Source organism: Clupea harengus, chromosome 8 (assembly GCF_900700415.2).
Source record: "Clupea harengus chromosome 8, Ch_v2.0.2, whole genome shotgun sequence".
In the NCBI taxonomy this organism is placed as follows: Eukaryota; Metazoa; Chordata; class Actinopteri; order Clupeiformes; family Clupeidae; genus Clupea; species Clupea harengus.
This window is the reverse complement of record NC_045159.1, coordinates 12,765,240-12,780,931: the sequence shown is the minus strand read 5'-3', so window position 1 is coordinate 12,780,931 and position 15,692 is coordinate 12,765,240. Positions and strand designations below refer to the sequence as shown.

At 48.2% G+C, this 15,692-nt stretch overlaps 1 protein-coding gene across 6 annotated transcripts in view; it reads right to left on the bottom strand.

Annotated features, from left to right (window-relative positions):
• The window catches only part of kdm6bb (lysine (K)-specific demethylase 6B, b), a 33,771-nt gene that overhangs the window by 5,110 nt on the left and 12,969 nt on the right, over positions 1 to 15,692 (bottom strand). For 5 of the 6 annotated variants that reach the window (XM_042708472.1, XM_042708473.1, XM_031571926.2 and 2 more), the window contains 15 exons: positions 11,860 to 11,941; positions 11,580 to 11,703; positions 11,391 to 11,477; positions 10,737 to 10,938; positions 9,876 to 10,121; positions 8,809 to 8,958; positions 7,957 to 8,445; positions 4,184 to 7,155; positions 3,725 to 3,851; positions 2,969 to 3,074; positions 2,333 to 2,538; positions 2,001 to 2,092; positions 1,783 to 1,851; positions 759 to 907; positions 377 to 491 (listed from right to left, as the gene is read on the bottom strand). In XM_042708472.1, the coding sequence (XP_042564406.1) occupies positions 377 to 491; positions 759 to 907; positions 1,783 to 1,851; positions 2,001 to 2,092; positions 2,333 to 2,538; positions 2,969 to 3,074; positions 3,725 to 3,851; positions 4,184 to 7,155; positions 7,957 to 8,445; positions 8,809 to 8,958; positions 9,876 to 10,121; positions 10,737 to 10,938; positions 11,391 to 11,477; positions 11,580 to 11,698 (5,129 nt within the window). In that variant the 5' untranslated portion in view covers positions 11,699 to 11,703; positions 11,860 to 11,941. Of the gene's footprint in view, positions 1 to 376; positions 492 to 758; positions 908 to 1,782; positions 1,852 to 2,000; positions 2,093 to 2,332; positions 2,539 to 2,968; positions 3,075 to 3,724; positions 3,852 to 4,183; positions 7,156 to 7,956; positions 8,446 to 8,808; positions 8,959 to 9,875; positions 10,122 to 10,736; positions 10,939 to 11,390; positions 11,478 to 11,579; positions 11,704 to 11,859; positions 11,942 to 12,657; positions 12,915 to 15,692 lie in introns of those variants that run through there. The other variant, XM_031571927.2, reaches the window with a different exon arrangement.

Genomic DNA, 15,692 nt, shown 5'->3' with positions numbered 1-15,692 from the left:
GTATCAATCCTAATGGCACATATCAACAGACATACAGTATATACTATATACTATATACTATATACATTTACTACAGTCACAGTAAGGATTACATTATTGGTTCATGTAAGTATAGAGTATCAATGCGCTGTCACGTGTTGATAATTGATGTGTACTTGATGCTGTACTTAATAGTATTACTACAATGGAACAAGGTTACTGTAATGGCATTTGTTACAGAGAAACCTTGTTCAGACATGTTCAAAATGGAAGAAATTATTTGGCTATGGATTGTCACATGGATTGTCAGAAGTGGTGTTGCCTCCAGGGAGATGAATGATGTAACGATGTACTGATGAATGATGTAATGATGAAGCTGCTATCAGTAGGCTCTTACTTCTCACAGAAGTCATTGATGGCCGCCCAGTAGTGTTCATGGACAGCAAACCACTCGCAGTCTCCAGGGCCGATGTTTATGTTCACGGAGCAGAAGTTGTTGTTCTCCTGGTGACCTGAGAGAGGACACAACTGCACCTTTACTCATACAGCCACAGTTCAGCTAGCTTTTACCTCTTTCACACATGAACACAGACTCAAACACACAGCTCTCCCTCCCTCACTGTCTGTAATATGCAAGTGAGTCTCTCTCTCTCTCTCTCTCTCACACACACACACTCACACACACACACACACACTCACACTCACACACACACACTCACACTCACACTCACACACACACACACACTCACACTCACACACACACACTCACACACACTGACCTGGCGTGCGGCTGCCGGGCACCTTCATGTAGAGCTGCACGGTGTTCATGCCCAGGATGGTGTGGCCCACGTGGCTCAGCATGTTGCCGCTGGAGGCCACTCGCATGAAGGCCGGCAGCTTCAGCAGCTCCTGGAGCTGGGGCTTCCACCTAAGGGTCACCCACAACATGAATCAATAACGGCTCTCACCATCCCAATGCAATACTGTGGTGGGGCGATATGGCTCAGGGTATCCCTGTTGTATTAGTCAGAGCATCAGGGGAAAATCTACTGAACATCCTACCTTCAATATTTTTGGCATTAAATAGACAGATCTTTTTTTTAAAGAATTGCTGCTGATTTCTAAAATTTACTTTTTATGTATAAACGATAGAACTTTAATCAGTTCTGCTTTTTGGCTGCTCTGGCGTCATGTTTGTGTTTGTATTGCACATAATTTCCCAGTGTTGACTTTTCGGAAAATGTGTACGGCGACAGAGGCAAATAAAGAGTTCTTGCTAAATATGAAGAAGACCATCAGCAGAACCGACTCCAGACTGGAAGCCAGTCTGTTTCTGGTCTACCCTGGAAATTCAAGAGTTGTAGCAGGGAGAAAAGTAGAATAGCAAAGATGGGGGGAAGAGACAAGAGGTCGTAAAACAGATACAGAATAAAGACCTCAATACCCACACAGTGGAATGCTACAAGCAAAGAGCATGTTTTCCATACATATTCTGAGCCTGTTAAATGCTTAGAAAAACATGCCTTAGTTTCAGGACATAGCTGAAGTTTAACAGTGGATTTGGTTATACTGGATACAGCAAAGTGAGTATTTCAATAAACTTTGTAGCATATGAAAGTAGAATAATGTACTTATATACTGTACCTGTACTTACAGGCACTGTATTTACACAATATTTACACATACCCAAAAACGTGTCTTATGTGTGACATCAAATGTTACGCCATTCTGATGCAACATACTTCTTGGTTATAACCCCCACTACACTAACACACAGGTCAGAATTCATGTCACCAGCTTTACCTCTTAGGGTCCGAGAGGTCGATGTTGGTGCCAAATTTGATGATCTTTCCAGTTGGTTTCTGATCAGAGCTGGAAAAAAATACAGGTGTTTTTTATTTTATTTTTATTAAATTCCAAAGTGGCAAACTCAGTAGATGACAGAAGATGTGTGGGCCAACATTGCTATGCTGCAGTATATTCCTAGTGTGCATGTAATCACTGGGCACACAGGTCCTCACCTGGCATTAGTGACCCCGGGGGCTGGGATGGATGCAGAGCCGGAGGAAGAAGGCTTCTTTTCTTCATCCTCATCCTCACTGTCCTTCTCCTCCTGTGAAGTGCAACAGATTATATAGGCTCTGTATTCTAGGCATGTTTTAGGATGTGTGTGTTTGTATACATGGTACTTGGCGATGTGTGTGTGTGTGTGGGTGTGTTTACCAGCAGATTCTCCTGGAAGCTGAAGGCCTGATACTGGGCGTACTTGGCTATGGTGGTGGTGTGTGCGTGTGTGTGTGTGTGAGTGAGAGTGTGTGTGTGAGTGTGTGTGTGTGTGTGTGTGTGTCCTCACCTGCAGGCTCTCCTGGAAGCTGGAGGCCTGATACTGGGCGTACTTGGCGATGGTGGTGTGGGAGCGGCTGCTCTCACAGGGCCAGGTCTGGGCGGAGCCGCTGGGGTTCCAGTTCTCATCGGCGGGCTGCTGCACCTGCGTGCGCACCTCCACCGAATGCTCCGCATTCGCCTCCACCAGGGACTTAGTGGAGAACAGCCCCAGGTCTGCGGAAGGGTGGGGGAAGAAGGGAGGAAGGGTGATGAGAACGATAGAGATGAGGAGTAAACAACAACAAGGACATGGGGGAAATGACAAACGAAAAGAAAAAAAAAGAATAGTTACAGGGAAGGAAAAAAAGGAGATATGCAAGGGGGGTGAGGAGAAGTGGATATGAAGAGGCGTGGGAAGAGAAGCTCTGTGGGTTCTCCCTTACGAACTTCCACCTGAGCCGGGGTCCTACGGGCTATACAGCTCACCTGTGCTGCTGTAGCTGCTATCTTGCTATCTTTGAGCAGGTTCATGTTTCAATGTATGTGATCCACCTGTATGTGTGTGTGTGGGTGTACATTTGTGTGTGTGTGTGTGTGTGTGTGTGTGTGTGTGAGAGAGTGTGTGTGTGTGTGTGTGTGTGAGAGAGAAAGAGAGATGACTCACTGAGGCGTAGAGAACCTGCCAGGCCTCTGATGACAGTGACGGGGTTTTTGGGGTCGCAACAGAACTGCAGGAGCACGGGGGAGAAGGCGTCCCTCTTACTCTCCAGCTGAATACAGTGCACACACACACACACACACACACACACACACACACACACACACACACACACACACACACACACACACACACACACACACACACACACACACACACACACACACACACACACACACACACACACACACACACACACACAAAGACAGGGCACAGCATGCTGTCAGCAAAGCCTTTCATCAGCAGCACGCACAAACACTCCCAACAGTACCAGCTGAGCCACCACTGTTGCCATAGGGGACCAAATGAGACAGATAAACAGCTACCGACTAAGGGCTCAACACGATCACCCCTCAGGCGTAAACACAGAGATTCAAAACAAAGCAAAATTAAAACAGGAGGTCATTGAAACTACACTCAATCACCTGCAGTTCACTTCTAGGGGTATTTCACTTTACCAAGTAGGAGTATAAAGTTATAACAGGTGTGCACCGTTTCAGCTAAACATGTTTGTGGACAAAACCGTTTTTCAAGTATGAATGACTTCACATCTTACAGTTCTCTTTTTTCTGATATGTAATGTAATGCAGTGGCATGCAAAGGTGGATCTCCAGCATTTTCAGACATTTCTGTCACCACAAGTGACTGACTGATTAGTCCATCTATGTGGGATCTGGCGTTATGGTGGTTAGGGAGGCTTACATAAATGCTTGGTGTGGGGGGGTTGAGCTTCTCCCGAGGAATGGGGGTTTCAGTGGAGAGGACAGGCTTCACTGAGAAGGCAGGGAGCAGATAGGACTCACGGAACTTCCCCTTCACACACGTACTCCTGTGGTGCACAAAAACAGAGACAGAAACGATCAATGACCTTTGGATGACCTTGAGGTTGACATTTGCTGAGGTACATGGTCTGGCCTTGGATGAGCTATGTTCGTAAACACAGCGCCACGGAATGCCTGTGTTCATCATGACATCTCATCCCATTATTGGGTTCACGATTAAAATGGACACTAGCTCACCCGAGACAGGGCCTTAATGCACATTATTCCCCCATCGTTTGGTTCAGTTTAATGCATTCCTATTTTCTCATCTTACCCTCCTCTACCTCTCCCCCTAGCTTTTTTCCCTTCCCCGCTCTCCCTTTCCTCTAATTCCACTCACTTGCAGGCTTTGATGACCTCCTCAGCCGTGTTCTTAATACTGATATCTGACAGCGGGATCCTCTTCTTCTCCAGCTCGGAGGCGATGAAGGTGCTCCGCTCTCCGCTCTCCACCTTGATCAGGCGAATCTTCAGCTCCTTCAGCGGCGCGATGGACAGGGCCTGCAGCTTGAGGAAGTCCGCCCTCCCCAGGCCAACAGGAAAGCGGATTTGGGGAGGAGCCGTGGAAGAAGAGGTGGAAGTGGAGGTGTTTGTGATTGTAGTGGCTGCCGCTGTTGTCGATGTAGTTACTGATATTGTCGATGATGGTGATGATGATGGTGATGGTGGTGATGATGGTGATGATGGTGATGACACTGATGATGACGATGACGACACTGATGCAACAGTTGCTGCTTTGGCTGTTGTGGTGATGGAGTTGCAGACTGTGGTGGATGTTTTGGCCTCCACCTTCTCTAGCTCTTTGCTTTTCTTTTCAATGGGAGGTGGTTCTGTTTTATCACTAGTAACTGCTTGACTTTTCTCATGGACCTTCCGGACCTTCTCTCCTTTGCTCTGGTGGTTGGTGTCCTCAGGAACTTTTGAGTTAGTCTTGTTCTCCTTTGACTGTTTGGAGGGCCAAACAGGGGCAGACTTTGACGAGGAAGGGCAAGTGGAAATAGTGGACGTTTTATTCTCTCCTTCACTCCTCTCTCTTGGTTTCTTTGTCTCCTTATGCTGATCCACCTTTCTGGTCTCTCGCTTCATTTTCAGGCTACTCTCTCGCTCTTTCTCATCTCTCTTCTGGCACTTCAGTCCATCTCGCCCTTTCTTGATCTGTTCGTTTGTGTCCTCAGCTTTTTTCTCCTTTTTCCTCTCTTTCCTCTCCACCTCTTGTGTGGCCTTGCTGCTAGTCACAGCGGAGGTGGCATGTTGGCTCACCCGATCATCACAGTTGTGGTTCAGCTTGCTCTGTTTTGAAGGCTTCTTCACACTCGCCTTTGAGGCCTTCTCAGGAGATAGCTGCAAAGACTTTTTCTCCGAGTCTGGATTGTCCACCTGGTCGTGATCCGTCTTCAGCTTGCTTTCAGAAAGATCTGGTCTTCCCTGCAGCAAATGTCTCTTTGAGTCTCTCTCTTCATCCGACGTCGGCTCTGACTGCAGTTGGGGTTGAGGTGTCTGGTCTGAGGTAGACTGGTTGGAGAGCGTCGTGGATGCAGTCTGTTGTTCCTGGCAGTGGATTTCAGAGCCCAAAGACAGTGAAGAGGAGTACTTCACCCCAACGAGAGCACTGGGGGGTGGACGCCCAAATGGGCCTCCTCTGTACGTATACCTATGGTTACCCAAGATGGAAGCAAGTGATTTGAACATGTCTCCTATGCCTGTCTGGTGCAGGTGTGGACGTCGCGGAGGCTGAGAACTCGATGCATCCCCACCACTATTGTCCTTCTGCTCTGCTTCCTCTTCCTCGGCATCGTCTTCCTCCATCTCCTTGGGCGGGTCCGTGACACCATACAGCCTGGCCAGGTCACTGTGGCGGAGGTCGGTGCCTGACTCGGCCCTCGCGTCCACTGGGATGACGTCTTCACAGGGCGACGGACAGAGGGGGCTTGATGTCGGGCTGGGCTGCAGCACCGGCCGGCGCATGATGATCTTCTCCTCCTCCATCACGTCCTCGTCATCGTCGCTCAGCACGGACACGGGGGAGCCTTGCAGGCTGAGGATGGGGGGGCTGCCCGGAGGCTCATTGCCCAGGTCGTCGTCGCTACAAGCCCCCAAGGCAGGTTGCAGCTCTGGGGCCTCTGGGCGGGGAGCTGTCTTCTCCTCTCTGCTGCTGGGTGGGTCTGACATGGAGGGAGGGCGGTGTGTGCGTCCTTCTGAGCTGTTCTCACTGCTGGTGGGCTTCCGGGCTTTGCTGCCGCTGCTGGTTTGGGAGGAGTCCTTCACAGGGAGGTGTGGTCTCTCTGCGACCCTTTTACGGGTGGTGTCTTTGGATGAGTGTGGTGGCAAACGGCTGCTGTGATTGGCTGGTGGTGCCCTGTGGGGGAGGGTAAGCCCTGAGGTATTTGCAGTGATTGGCTGGTGTTGGCTGGTGACCCCGCCCCTACTGCCCCTCTCTTTTTGCTTGGGTTTCCCATGATTCTCAGACGACATATGATTGGCTGATGGCTGACTGGGCAACGCCTGCTGGTTGACTGCGACGGGTCTGGGCTTGGCTGTCACTGTGGATTCTGCACAGGGTTTCCGTGGAGACTCTGAGGGTTCTTTCTTCACTTGCTCCAGTCTGTCTTTCCATGAGCTCTTCTTCTCCTTCCTGCTCTCCTCTTTACTGCTCTTTCTCTTTAGCTTCCTCAGTTTCCCCTCCTCTCCCTTTCTGGACAAATTCTTCTCGCCTTGTTTTTCCTCTCTCCCCTTTCTCTTTTTCCTCTCTTCTAACTTTCTCTCCGCTGTCTCCTTCCCCCCTTCGTGAGCCTTTCTCTCTCTCCTCCTCTTCCGATGTCTCTCTTCTCTGTGCCTCTTCTCTATGCGGCTGTGTTTGCTCGCCTCTGTTTCCGGCACGGCCCCTACCTCTCCAGGACTCTGTTCACCACAAGAGCCACTCAGGGTGACCTGGGCTTTTGACCTCTCACCCCTGGGGTTGAATTCAGCGAGTGTGTAGGGGCAGTGGGAGGTAGGGTCTGAGTCCTTCATCGCTGGTGAGGGAGGAGTAGAGTCTGGGCTCTCATGATGCTGCTCTGACACTGGTGATGGTGGTGATGACAACGGTGATGGTGATGACAATGGTGATGGTGATCTTGCTCTGTTGCTTCTGGGCGTTATGGGAGATTTCGGCCTGGGGCCTCTCTGGCTATCTTCACCCTTGCACGTGGCCTCTGAGCTGGAGGGCGGGTGATGGGGTTTGGGGGAGGCGGTGGTGGTGGTGGTGCTCTGCCTGGGGACGATGGGAGCTCTCCCGTGCTGCTGATCCCGCTCTGAACCATGGCTGCCATGCTCCTGCACATGAAAATAACAACAAGACACAAGAGGTTCACCATCACACTTTATACCTTGAAAAAGACACTTTAAAAGACTAAAGAGCAAGTATGGATTACTTATGGAAACATCCATTCTTCATTGTCTCCTCAAGTTAGAACTAGGCACAGTAGGAACAGGTTTGTTACTGCAACTGACTGCTAGCAAGCTGTCATCTGACTCTTTCTATAATTCTGGAGGCTAATGAGACCAGTGTGCAATCTCTCAGCTTGATCATTTAGAGACAGGGAGGTGACAGTTTGAAGTGTGAATTACCTACGTATGTGACACACCACACTGAGAGGCATTTTGTATTCTGCATCTGTCCGTGTGTGTGTGTGTGTGTGTGTGTGTGTGTGTGTGTGTGTATGAGTGTGTAAAATATTGAAAATGATCATGAAAATGAAGATGATAATGAAATGCTGCAAAGGAAATAATTCCAAAGGTGAATAATTATTCCAGAGAGTTATAGCTGATGGCCTACTGTACACATATTAGCTGTAATGAGGGCTTGATAGCTTAAACAATTAGAGAGCTGGCATAAATCATTTGGGAATTCCATGATTAAACAACAGACATGAACTGACTGGAATTCAATTGAACTGAATTAACTTGATTAAGAGGTGCACTCCCCAGGTGCATGTGTGTGTGTGTGTGTGTGTGTGTGTGTGTGTGTGTGTGTGTGTGTGTGTGTGTGTGTGTGTGTGTGTGTGTGTGTGTGTGTGTGTGTGTGTATGTAGTATGTAGTATGTCTGCGAGCACACACACTGGTCTGACCCTCACCGGAGTGTGCTTGCCGTGCCGTGTCTGTGCTCTCCCGTCCTCTCGTGGGGGTGTGCATCCGTGCTGCTGCCTCTGCCTCTGCTGTGGGGCTCCAGTGTGGAGACTACTGAGGTCGCCCGCGGGCCTCCGAGGTGGGGTGTGTGGGGGTGGGGGCTGGGATTGATGGAGGTGGTGGTGGTGGTGCTGCTGCTGCTGGGGAATGTGACTGTAAGGCACGCTGGTGGAGTCTGCTGGTGAGGAGGGGCCCTGGCGATGATCACAGGTCCCTTTGGGTCCTCGATGCGGGGGACGGCTGTGGCTGTGCTGGCTGGAGGAGGGTGGGTGGTGGTTGTGGTGGTGATGGTGGCGCTGTGGGCGGTGGGGGTAACCCTGGGAGGGGTGCTTGCTGGAGTGGAAGCCTTGGGCTGGGGCACAGAGGGAGGGTGGGGTGTCCATGGTGTATGGGTGGCTTCTATGGGCATGGCCATTCATGTCTGATTTACTGGGTTCCTGATATGGGACGACAAGTGGAGATAAAACAAACATTAATTAACACAAATACAGGACACTAAAATGACCTTGAAATGACCTTGTCATATCTGATCATATCAACATTACAATGTAATTAAAAATAAACCATTCAACAGCATCTGAAGATCCATAACTAAAGTGAAAGGCTTACTTTTGAAGACCCTTACACCAACAACTGCACTTAACCTGAAACTGTACTTGACCCGAACGTATACATTAGGTTGACCCAGTTTATACTTGATATTGACCCCGTTCACGGACACCGGTAGTTGTCCACTATGCTGTGCCTAATGCTGACAGCTGAAGTTGAAGCTGATGGTAAACCCAGGCTGTGTCTCTCACCTGGTAGTCCGCTGGGGAGCTCCTGCTGTTGACCTGCGTCCAGGGCGCGCCACTGCGGTAGGGAGGGCTCCAGGTGGGCGAAGTGTGAGAGCGGGCCCGGGGCGGCGGCTGGGATGGACCCGGAAAATGCTTCATCCTGGGACGGAAAGCCTGCGGAAGGAGAAGAGGGTGGAGAGATGATTTTCTGCGCAGGGGCTCAGGTGGAATATGGTTTAGGTATTTAGCAGATGCTTTAGTCCGACGGATTTGCGAGGGGGAGGAGCACTGAGGTGAAGGAGGTGGGGAGGAACCCCACCAAACAACCTGCCAGATAAGCAAATCTAGTACTTGATAAGCCATCGCTGGCATAACTACTATATCACAGACTTAACTGCAGAAAAAGCCCTTCCACTGTATTCCTGGACAACATTAGTGTGTTAACTATCTCTACAATTTCAGTGGACTACATCCACAGTGTTTGGCATTTCTCCCCCCTGGGCAATGCTTGAGATGACCAGTGGGGGGAGCTGTCCTGCAACCAGAGATATTTCACAAAGAGAGGTCAGGGGAACATGTTAAGGGCAACCACATGACATTGAGTAAACCCCTGAGACTAATCAGCTAATCTCATTGATAGGGATGAGGACACGTCTTGATCAGACAACGTGTTGCATGCACTCTTAAAACGAGCATAAGACTGATATTAAGTTCTATATAATATGTAATATGTAAAATATGTACAATATGAGTGATTCAGTACACTCAAATTCAGTATATATGTAATTACACACAATATTGATGTATGTTTTAATAAAACTTCATGCTCCTTTTCAATGACTTGTTTAGGAGGCACAAATCCAAAATAATTTGATAAGGGTAAATTGGTATTGGTAATAGTTTTGATATTGGTAAAATGTGAAAGTGTGCAAAGTAGAAATAATGTTACAAGAATATGAACCTTCCCAATACAGTGCAGTGATATTAAACCACAGCCAGCACCAAACTGACTTATTTATTATTGATTATTGGGTTATTGATTTGAAAAACTAGACCTGCTTAGTTAAACTGAGACTGATGTGGGATCAGACCTGCTCAGAGTTGGTGTACTTGCTCTTCTTCCTGGGGCAGTCATCACGGGGGGGCAGGGAGTGGTGTTGCGGGGAGCCGCGCTGCGCTGCCATCTCTGGGTGGGAGGGGACCGGACGCTTCAGGGAGCCCCCCGCGGCCTTCTCTGGGAAGACCCGGGACTGGATGGGCGCCTGGGACCATCTCTCCGCTGGCGGGGGACGCAACTTAGGGTGGTGCTGCTGCGGCGGCGGTGGGGGACCTCCATACTGTGAGATGGTGGGATAAAAGAAAGAGAGAGAGAGAGAGAGAGAGAGAGAGAGAAGGGAACAGGAAACATAGAAAGACACATGATAAAAAAAGAGAGAATTGGAGATAGCGGGAATAAGTGTGGGTGTTGTGAGAAAAAGAAAAGACACACAAGGAGAGAGAGACGGGGAGAGTAAAAGCACAACCAAAAATAAATGAGAAAGAGAGAGAGGGCAGGAAGGTGGGCAGGAGAGAAAGATAGAACAGTTTAGTCAGAATCGCTTGTTGAGTCAAATAAGTAGTGTTGAGTCAGGCACTTTCCTATAAATACTGAGAAATAACTATTGGCTCCATGCTCAGCCTGACTAAATAAACGGTCTTCTCTATATACTCAACACGTTGGTTAATATAATACGATTGGAAACACCTCATCATTCACATCTCAGCACTATTTACTTTTAGGATGCATGTGATGACTTGCACCTCTGTAATCTAGCTGACAATGACAAACAGCATTTGTTAAGTTTTGAGACAAACATATAGTTAAGACGGAGCAACTCAAGACTGAAGACAGGGCAGTGAATGGAAGAATGGAAGAGGAGTCTGTCTGTGAGTGGAGCTGAATGGACGTGTACCCGCGGCAGAGGATGGCTGTGGCTGCTGGAGCTGGACAGGTGGCCTCCTGACCCCATGCCATAGCTGCTGCTGCTGCTGGGGCACTCGGGGTTCCTCCGTGGGACGTGGGGCTCGTAGCGGGACTCCCAAGGCTGGGGAGGCCTCTGATCCCTCTGGGGGTGCTGGGGTACACGGTCACCGAAGGCGCCCATTCCAATGGGCCTAGAGAGGGAGAGAGATAGAGAGAGATATATATATATATATATATATATATATAGAGAGAGAGAGAGAGAGAGAGAGAGAGAGAGAGAGAAAGATAAAGGGCAGGGTGAATCTTGTCCATGTTGGGTGATACTGATGATAGGAAAGCATGCGGTATGTAAAGGGATAAAGACTGCTATCCACATGGATTTATCTTCCCCTTCCTCTTGTCCATCCAGAACATTATTCAGCTGTAAGCATCTTAACATCCACTGTTTATGTACTGACTGCTCAATATACTTCAACTCTTATATTTTAAAGTAACAACCATGATTGATGTGTCTAAGGAGCACATGTGTGGTAGAATTATTTATGTCAGTCTTCAACAATGACATTCACATAACTGCAGGTCCATGCTATACTACTGTGCATGTCTAGGAATGACGAGCATGCTGACACAGATATCTACTTACCGGTCATTGTGAGCTTTGCTTGGATGGGTCCTTCCTGTCATGTGATTTTGAGAGGGATGATGGGACTGGTATATTCCCCCATTGCATCTGCGCAAAAGAGAAAATGTCCCTCTTACTATCACCACTGTAAAAACTCACATTGACTCTATTGGTTGTTCCGGAATAATCCTAGAGCTTGTGATTGGTTACCTGGAGGGGCGAGCCCAGTGTCGATTGGTCACTGGTGCCCATGGTGCTCGGTTCAGTCCGGCCGAGGGGAAGGAGTCCCATGTGTTGCGGCCTGACGACTGCTCTGTTGTGTGATACATCCAGCCTAGGAAATACACACACACACACACACACACACACACATAATGGATATACACGTTCAAACATAAATGTATATGAACACACAAACACTGACACATGCCCCAGCACACACACACACACAGAGCTCAGAGACAAAGATACTAAATCCAAGTGGACTTACCACACTGCTGCGTCTCTGAAACCCTCCACTGTAAGACTGAGAAGTTGCAACAGCACCAGCCTTATTGCAGCTTCAGGTCTACCTGAAAACAAGAGAGACAAACACACCCAGTCGAATGAGCACAGCAGTGTCTTCCATCTTAGCAGGCTGTCAGAATACTGGTATAGCATTTTGGTGACACTGGTGACCAGTGAATTTGTAAGGAGGGAAGGAGCTGACATAATTAAAGAGGGTGGGATAATGAACGTACTGTTTACAGTTTAATGAAAAGCCTGCTTAGAAAGTATCAGACCACCAATGAAAAAAGGGAAACAGAGAGAGACATAGAGGTAAACATTGAAGGAAAAGCAGAGCGATCTAGAAAAAGAAGAGAGAGAGAGAGAGAGAGAGAGAGAGAGAGAGAGAGAGAGAGAGAGAGAGAGAGAGCAAGGAGCCGGTATCTAAAAGAGGCAATGGAAAACACACCTAATAGAGGTAGTAACACTAAAGACTTAACTGGAATGCCACCCTTCAGTGTGTTTTGCACATAGCTGATCCAATTGCATTTAACACATCTTACACAGCATTGCTATTGGTGCAATGTAACACTAAATGTTACAGCAGGCTTCAACTGCCACATGGCCAAAGGGTTTCCCAACAAAGCACGCAGAGCAGGTTTCCAAGGAGACGGCAACAAGCACGCCATGCTGTTTTAGTTACTGTACGGATGGAATTACAAGCACAGGAAAGGACAATGACATCATTCCTTTTAGATCAGGGCAAAGACTGTTGCTCTGTTACTGGTCAGTCTGTACTCACTGGCTTTTTGAAACTCTCAAGCTCAGGGAAACATGATCCTGTAGCGACCTAAACACGTCACCATCACAACCCGCACTGAGGTAAACAAACGGAGGTCCCCTCTCAGCGATGTATGTATGTGCAAACATAGCCTTCTACTCTCTCTGTGTCTCTCAATAGCCCAAGGCTTATCAGTCCCAACACCCATGCTCATAACTTAAGCCACACCCACTAGGCACACGTTTATCAGGGGGAGAAGGCCAGCCGCAGAGGAAGAGGCACATACTGATACACACACACACACACACACACACACACACACACACACACACACACACACACACACACACACACACACACACACACACACACACAGGCTTTCTCTCTGGTACCAGTGAGCTACTGCTACTGGGAAGCGCTACACACAGAGCTACAGCTTCTTTGGTGTTCCACACAGTCCTGATACAAATATGCATTGAATGCCCATACACAGAGACAGGCAGAGGACCACTGTATTTGCAGACAATGAGAACACACTACATCTGTGATCACAGAGAACAAAGTCCCAATGGAGTCCCACAAGCCCACTATTTATAAACTGGATTTGTGTGAAAATATGTGCACATCTGTGGTTATCCAGTGTAGAGAGCAGGGGTGGTGTGTGTGTGTGGGGGGGGGGGGCAGCCAGTGGTTCAGCCCACAAAAACATAACTCCAGTGCGTGGCAGACAACGAGCGACCTCTTCTCCGGCGGGTCGCGTCGGGACAGTCACTCCTACGGGAGACTCCTTGGCAGGTTCACGTGACTCATCAAGCTCTGTATGTAATTACAGCTTCACTCACTTCCCTGCAGGTCCGTGTTTACGGGGCTCGATCCGAGGGCCGATGCCTCTACATGCCCTGACCCGACACCGCAATGCCCAGACGAGCCAAAGGGAAAAGGGGAAAAGAAGCCAAGCGAGCGATTTAGAAACTCGAAAGCCAACTCAAACAAATGCTCCCCCCTTCCCATGCTGTGTGTTCTCCGCAATCCCTCTCTGTGAGCACGTGCGTGTGTGCCGCTCTGGCCAGGACGGTTGATTGACAGGCCTTATCCTGATTGGTTGGACACCTGCTCGTTCTGATTGGATGGTTATTAGAGGAGTATTGTCACGGTCACTGAAGGTCAGGAGGTCACAAAGGTAGGTATTCAGTGCAGAGGCAAACACTACCACGTTGATACCTGCCAAAATGTGAGGAGAACTAGGTCATGTATTACAAAAAGCCGTCTATTGAAATTGTTGACCGGGTGACTGAACTGAAAAACAGTTCATATGCTATTTGACTGGCTTTAGGGTAAATCTCCGGAGTGTTGAATGAATGTCTTTGTCAGCATAACTGTCGGTAAACAAAACTGCCAATCTTAGAACAGTGCTCTTAGTGTAGTAGCTTTTTTTGAGGCACTAAAAAACAACATTGTTGTTAGTGTTTTAAATTTTCACTAAGAAACTGTGAAATGTCAGTTCAGGCAAGTCGAAACAGGCTTGCAACTACTGACTGCTTACCTTGTATGAACTACAGCACATGCAAAGGCTAACATGTAAAATGCAATTGTACATTTCACCAGTCCTGTTCTTTCCTTCTCATATTACAGCAACCTGTTCGGTCAAACCGATGCTGGCCATTTCTGCTGCACACCTGTGGTAAATGTCTGTCCCATCTCTAGTTTGCCAGGATGGACCACCCACAGATACCCAGAAACAGTGTTTTGTACATGTGCCTATGCTATATGCAGTGTTCTGTACATGTGTCTATGCTATATGCAGTGTTCTGTACATGTGTCTATGCTATATGCAGTGTTCTGTACATGTGTCTGTGCTATATGCAGTGTTCTGCAGTTGCAGAGTCTGCAGTATCTTTTAGACCAGGCACCTGTGAGCTATTACTTGAGGCACACACACCATAGTACTTGCGCTCCAATTTTACACCAAACCATATGGATTCATGGACTCAAGGGTATGAAGCACTGCGTCAAGCACGGGTCGATTTTTTTTTACTAGCGTCTTCTCCAATTCCCTTGACTTTCTTAAGGCCATACATTCCTCTTTTACACACATTGGGCTGCAATAGGCTGTGTGTGCCATTTAAAGCTAACCACACACACACACACACTCACACAGACACAGACACTCACGTGCACACACACGCACGTATGCACACACGCGTATGCACACACACACACACACACACACACACACACACAGCCTCCAAAGATGTAGCCTCCAAAGATGGAAACCTCAAGTGCTGTGTCAAGGAAAAACAAGTCCTTTGTTGAGCAACACCAGACAAAGGCAAAGCCAGGGAACGGTTCCTCCACCAGCCGGTTACTGCTTCATGTTCTGGCCTACCGCATGGTGGGGCATCTCTCCTCTGCACGCGTCACTACACCATGAACTAGACACATGTGGCGAGACATCACCATGGCAACAGCGCCGCAAACATGCAGCACCTTGTGATGGGAGGCTGCTGATGGGGCTGAAAGGAAGTGGCTGTGCCTTCCTGTGGAAAAGACTGCATCTCACATGCCCTTGTAGCCATGACCTCATCTCTACACTTATCTCACCATACACACACAGATGTACACACACACACACACACACACACACACACGCACACACATGCATACACCACATTCACAATCGTGCACACACATATGCACACTTTCATACATTCAGACACACACACACACACACACACACACACAACAATTTGTATACACATCTATACAAATACACATATGCAAACATATAAACACACATACACCCTTTCACAACCCAATTACACAACTCACAGTTGAGCATATCAAAGAACATCTCATCTCAGGCTTTCAGAGAGTTTTTCATATCAACCGTGCACCTCAACTGACCGGGCGCACAGATGAATACAGCAAACCCACCCCATATGTAAATGAGGCATGAATGATGAACTTATACATTCATATGAGTAATGATTTGGCTTTGCTGCTGCTTTGCTTCTGCTGAATACACTGAGTGGTATCCCCATTCATATCTGCTCTTG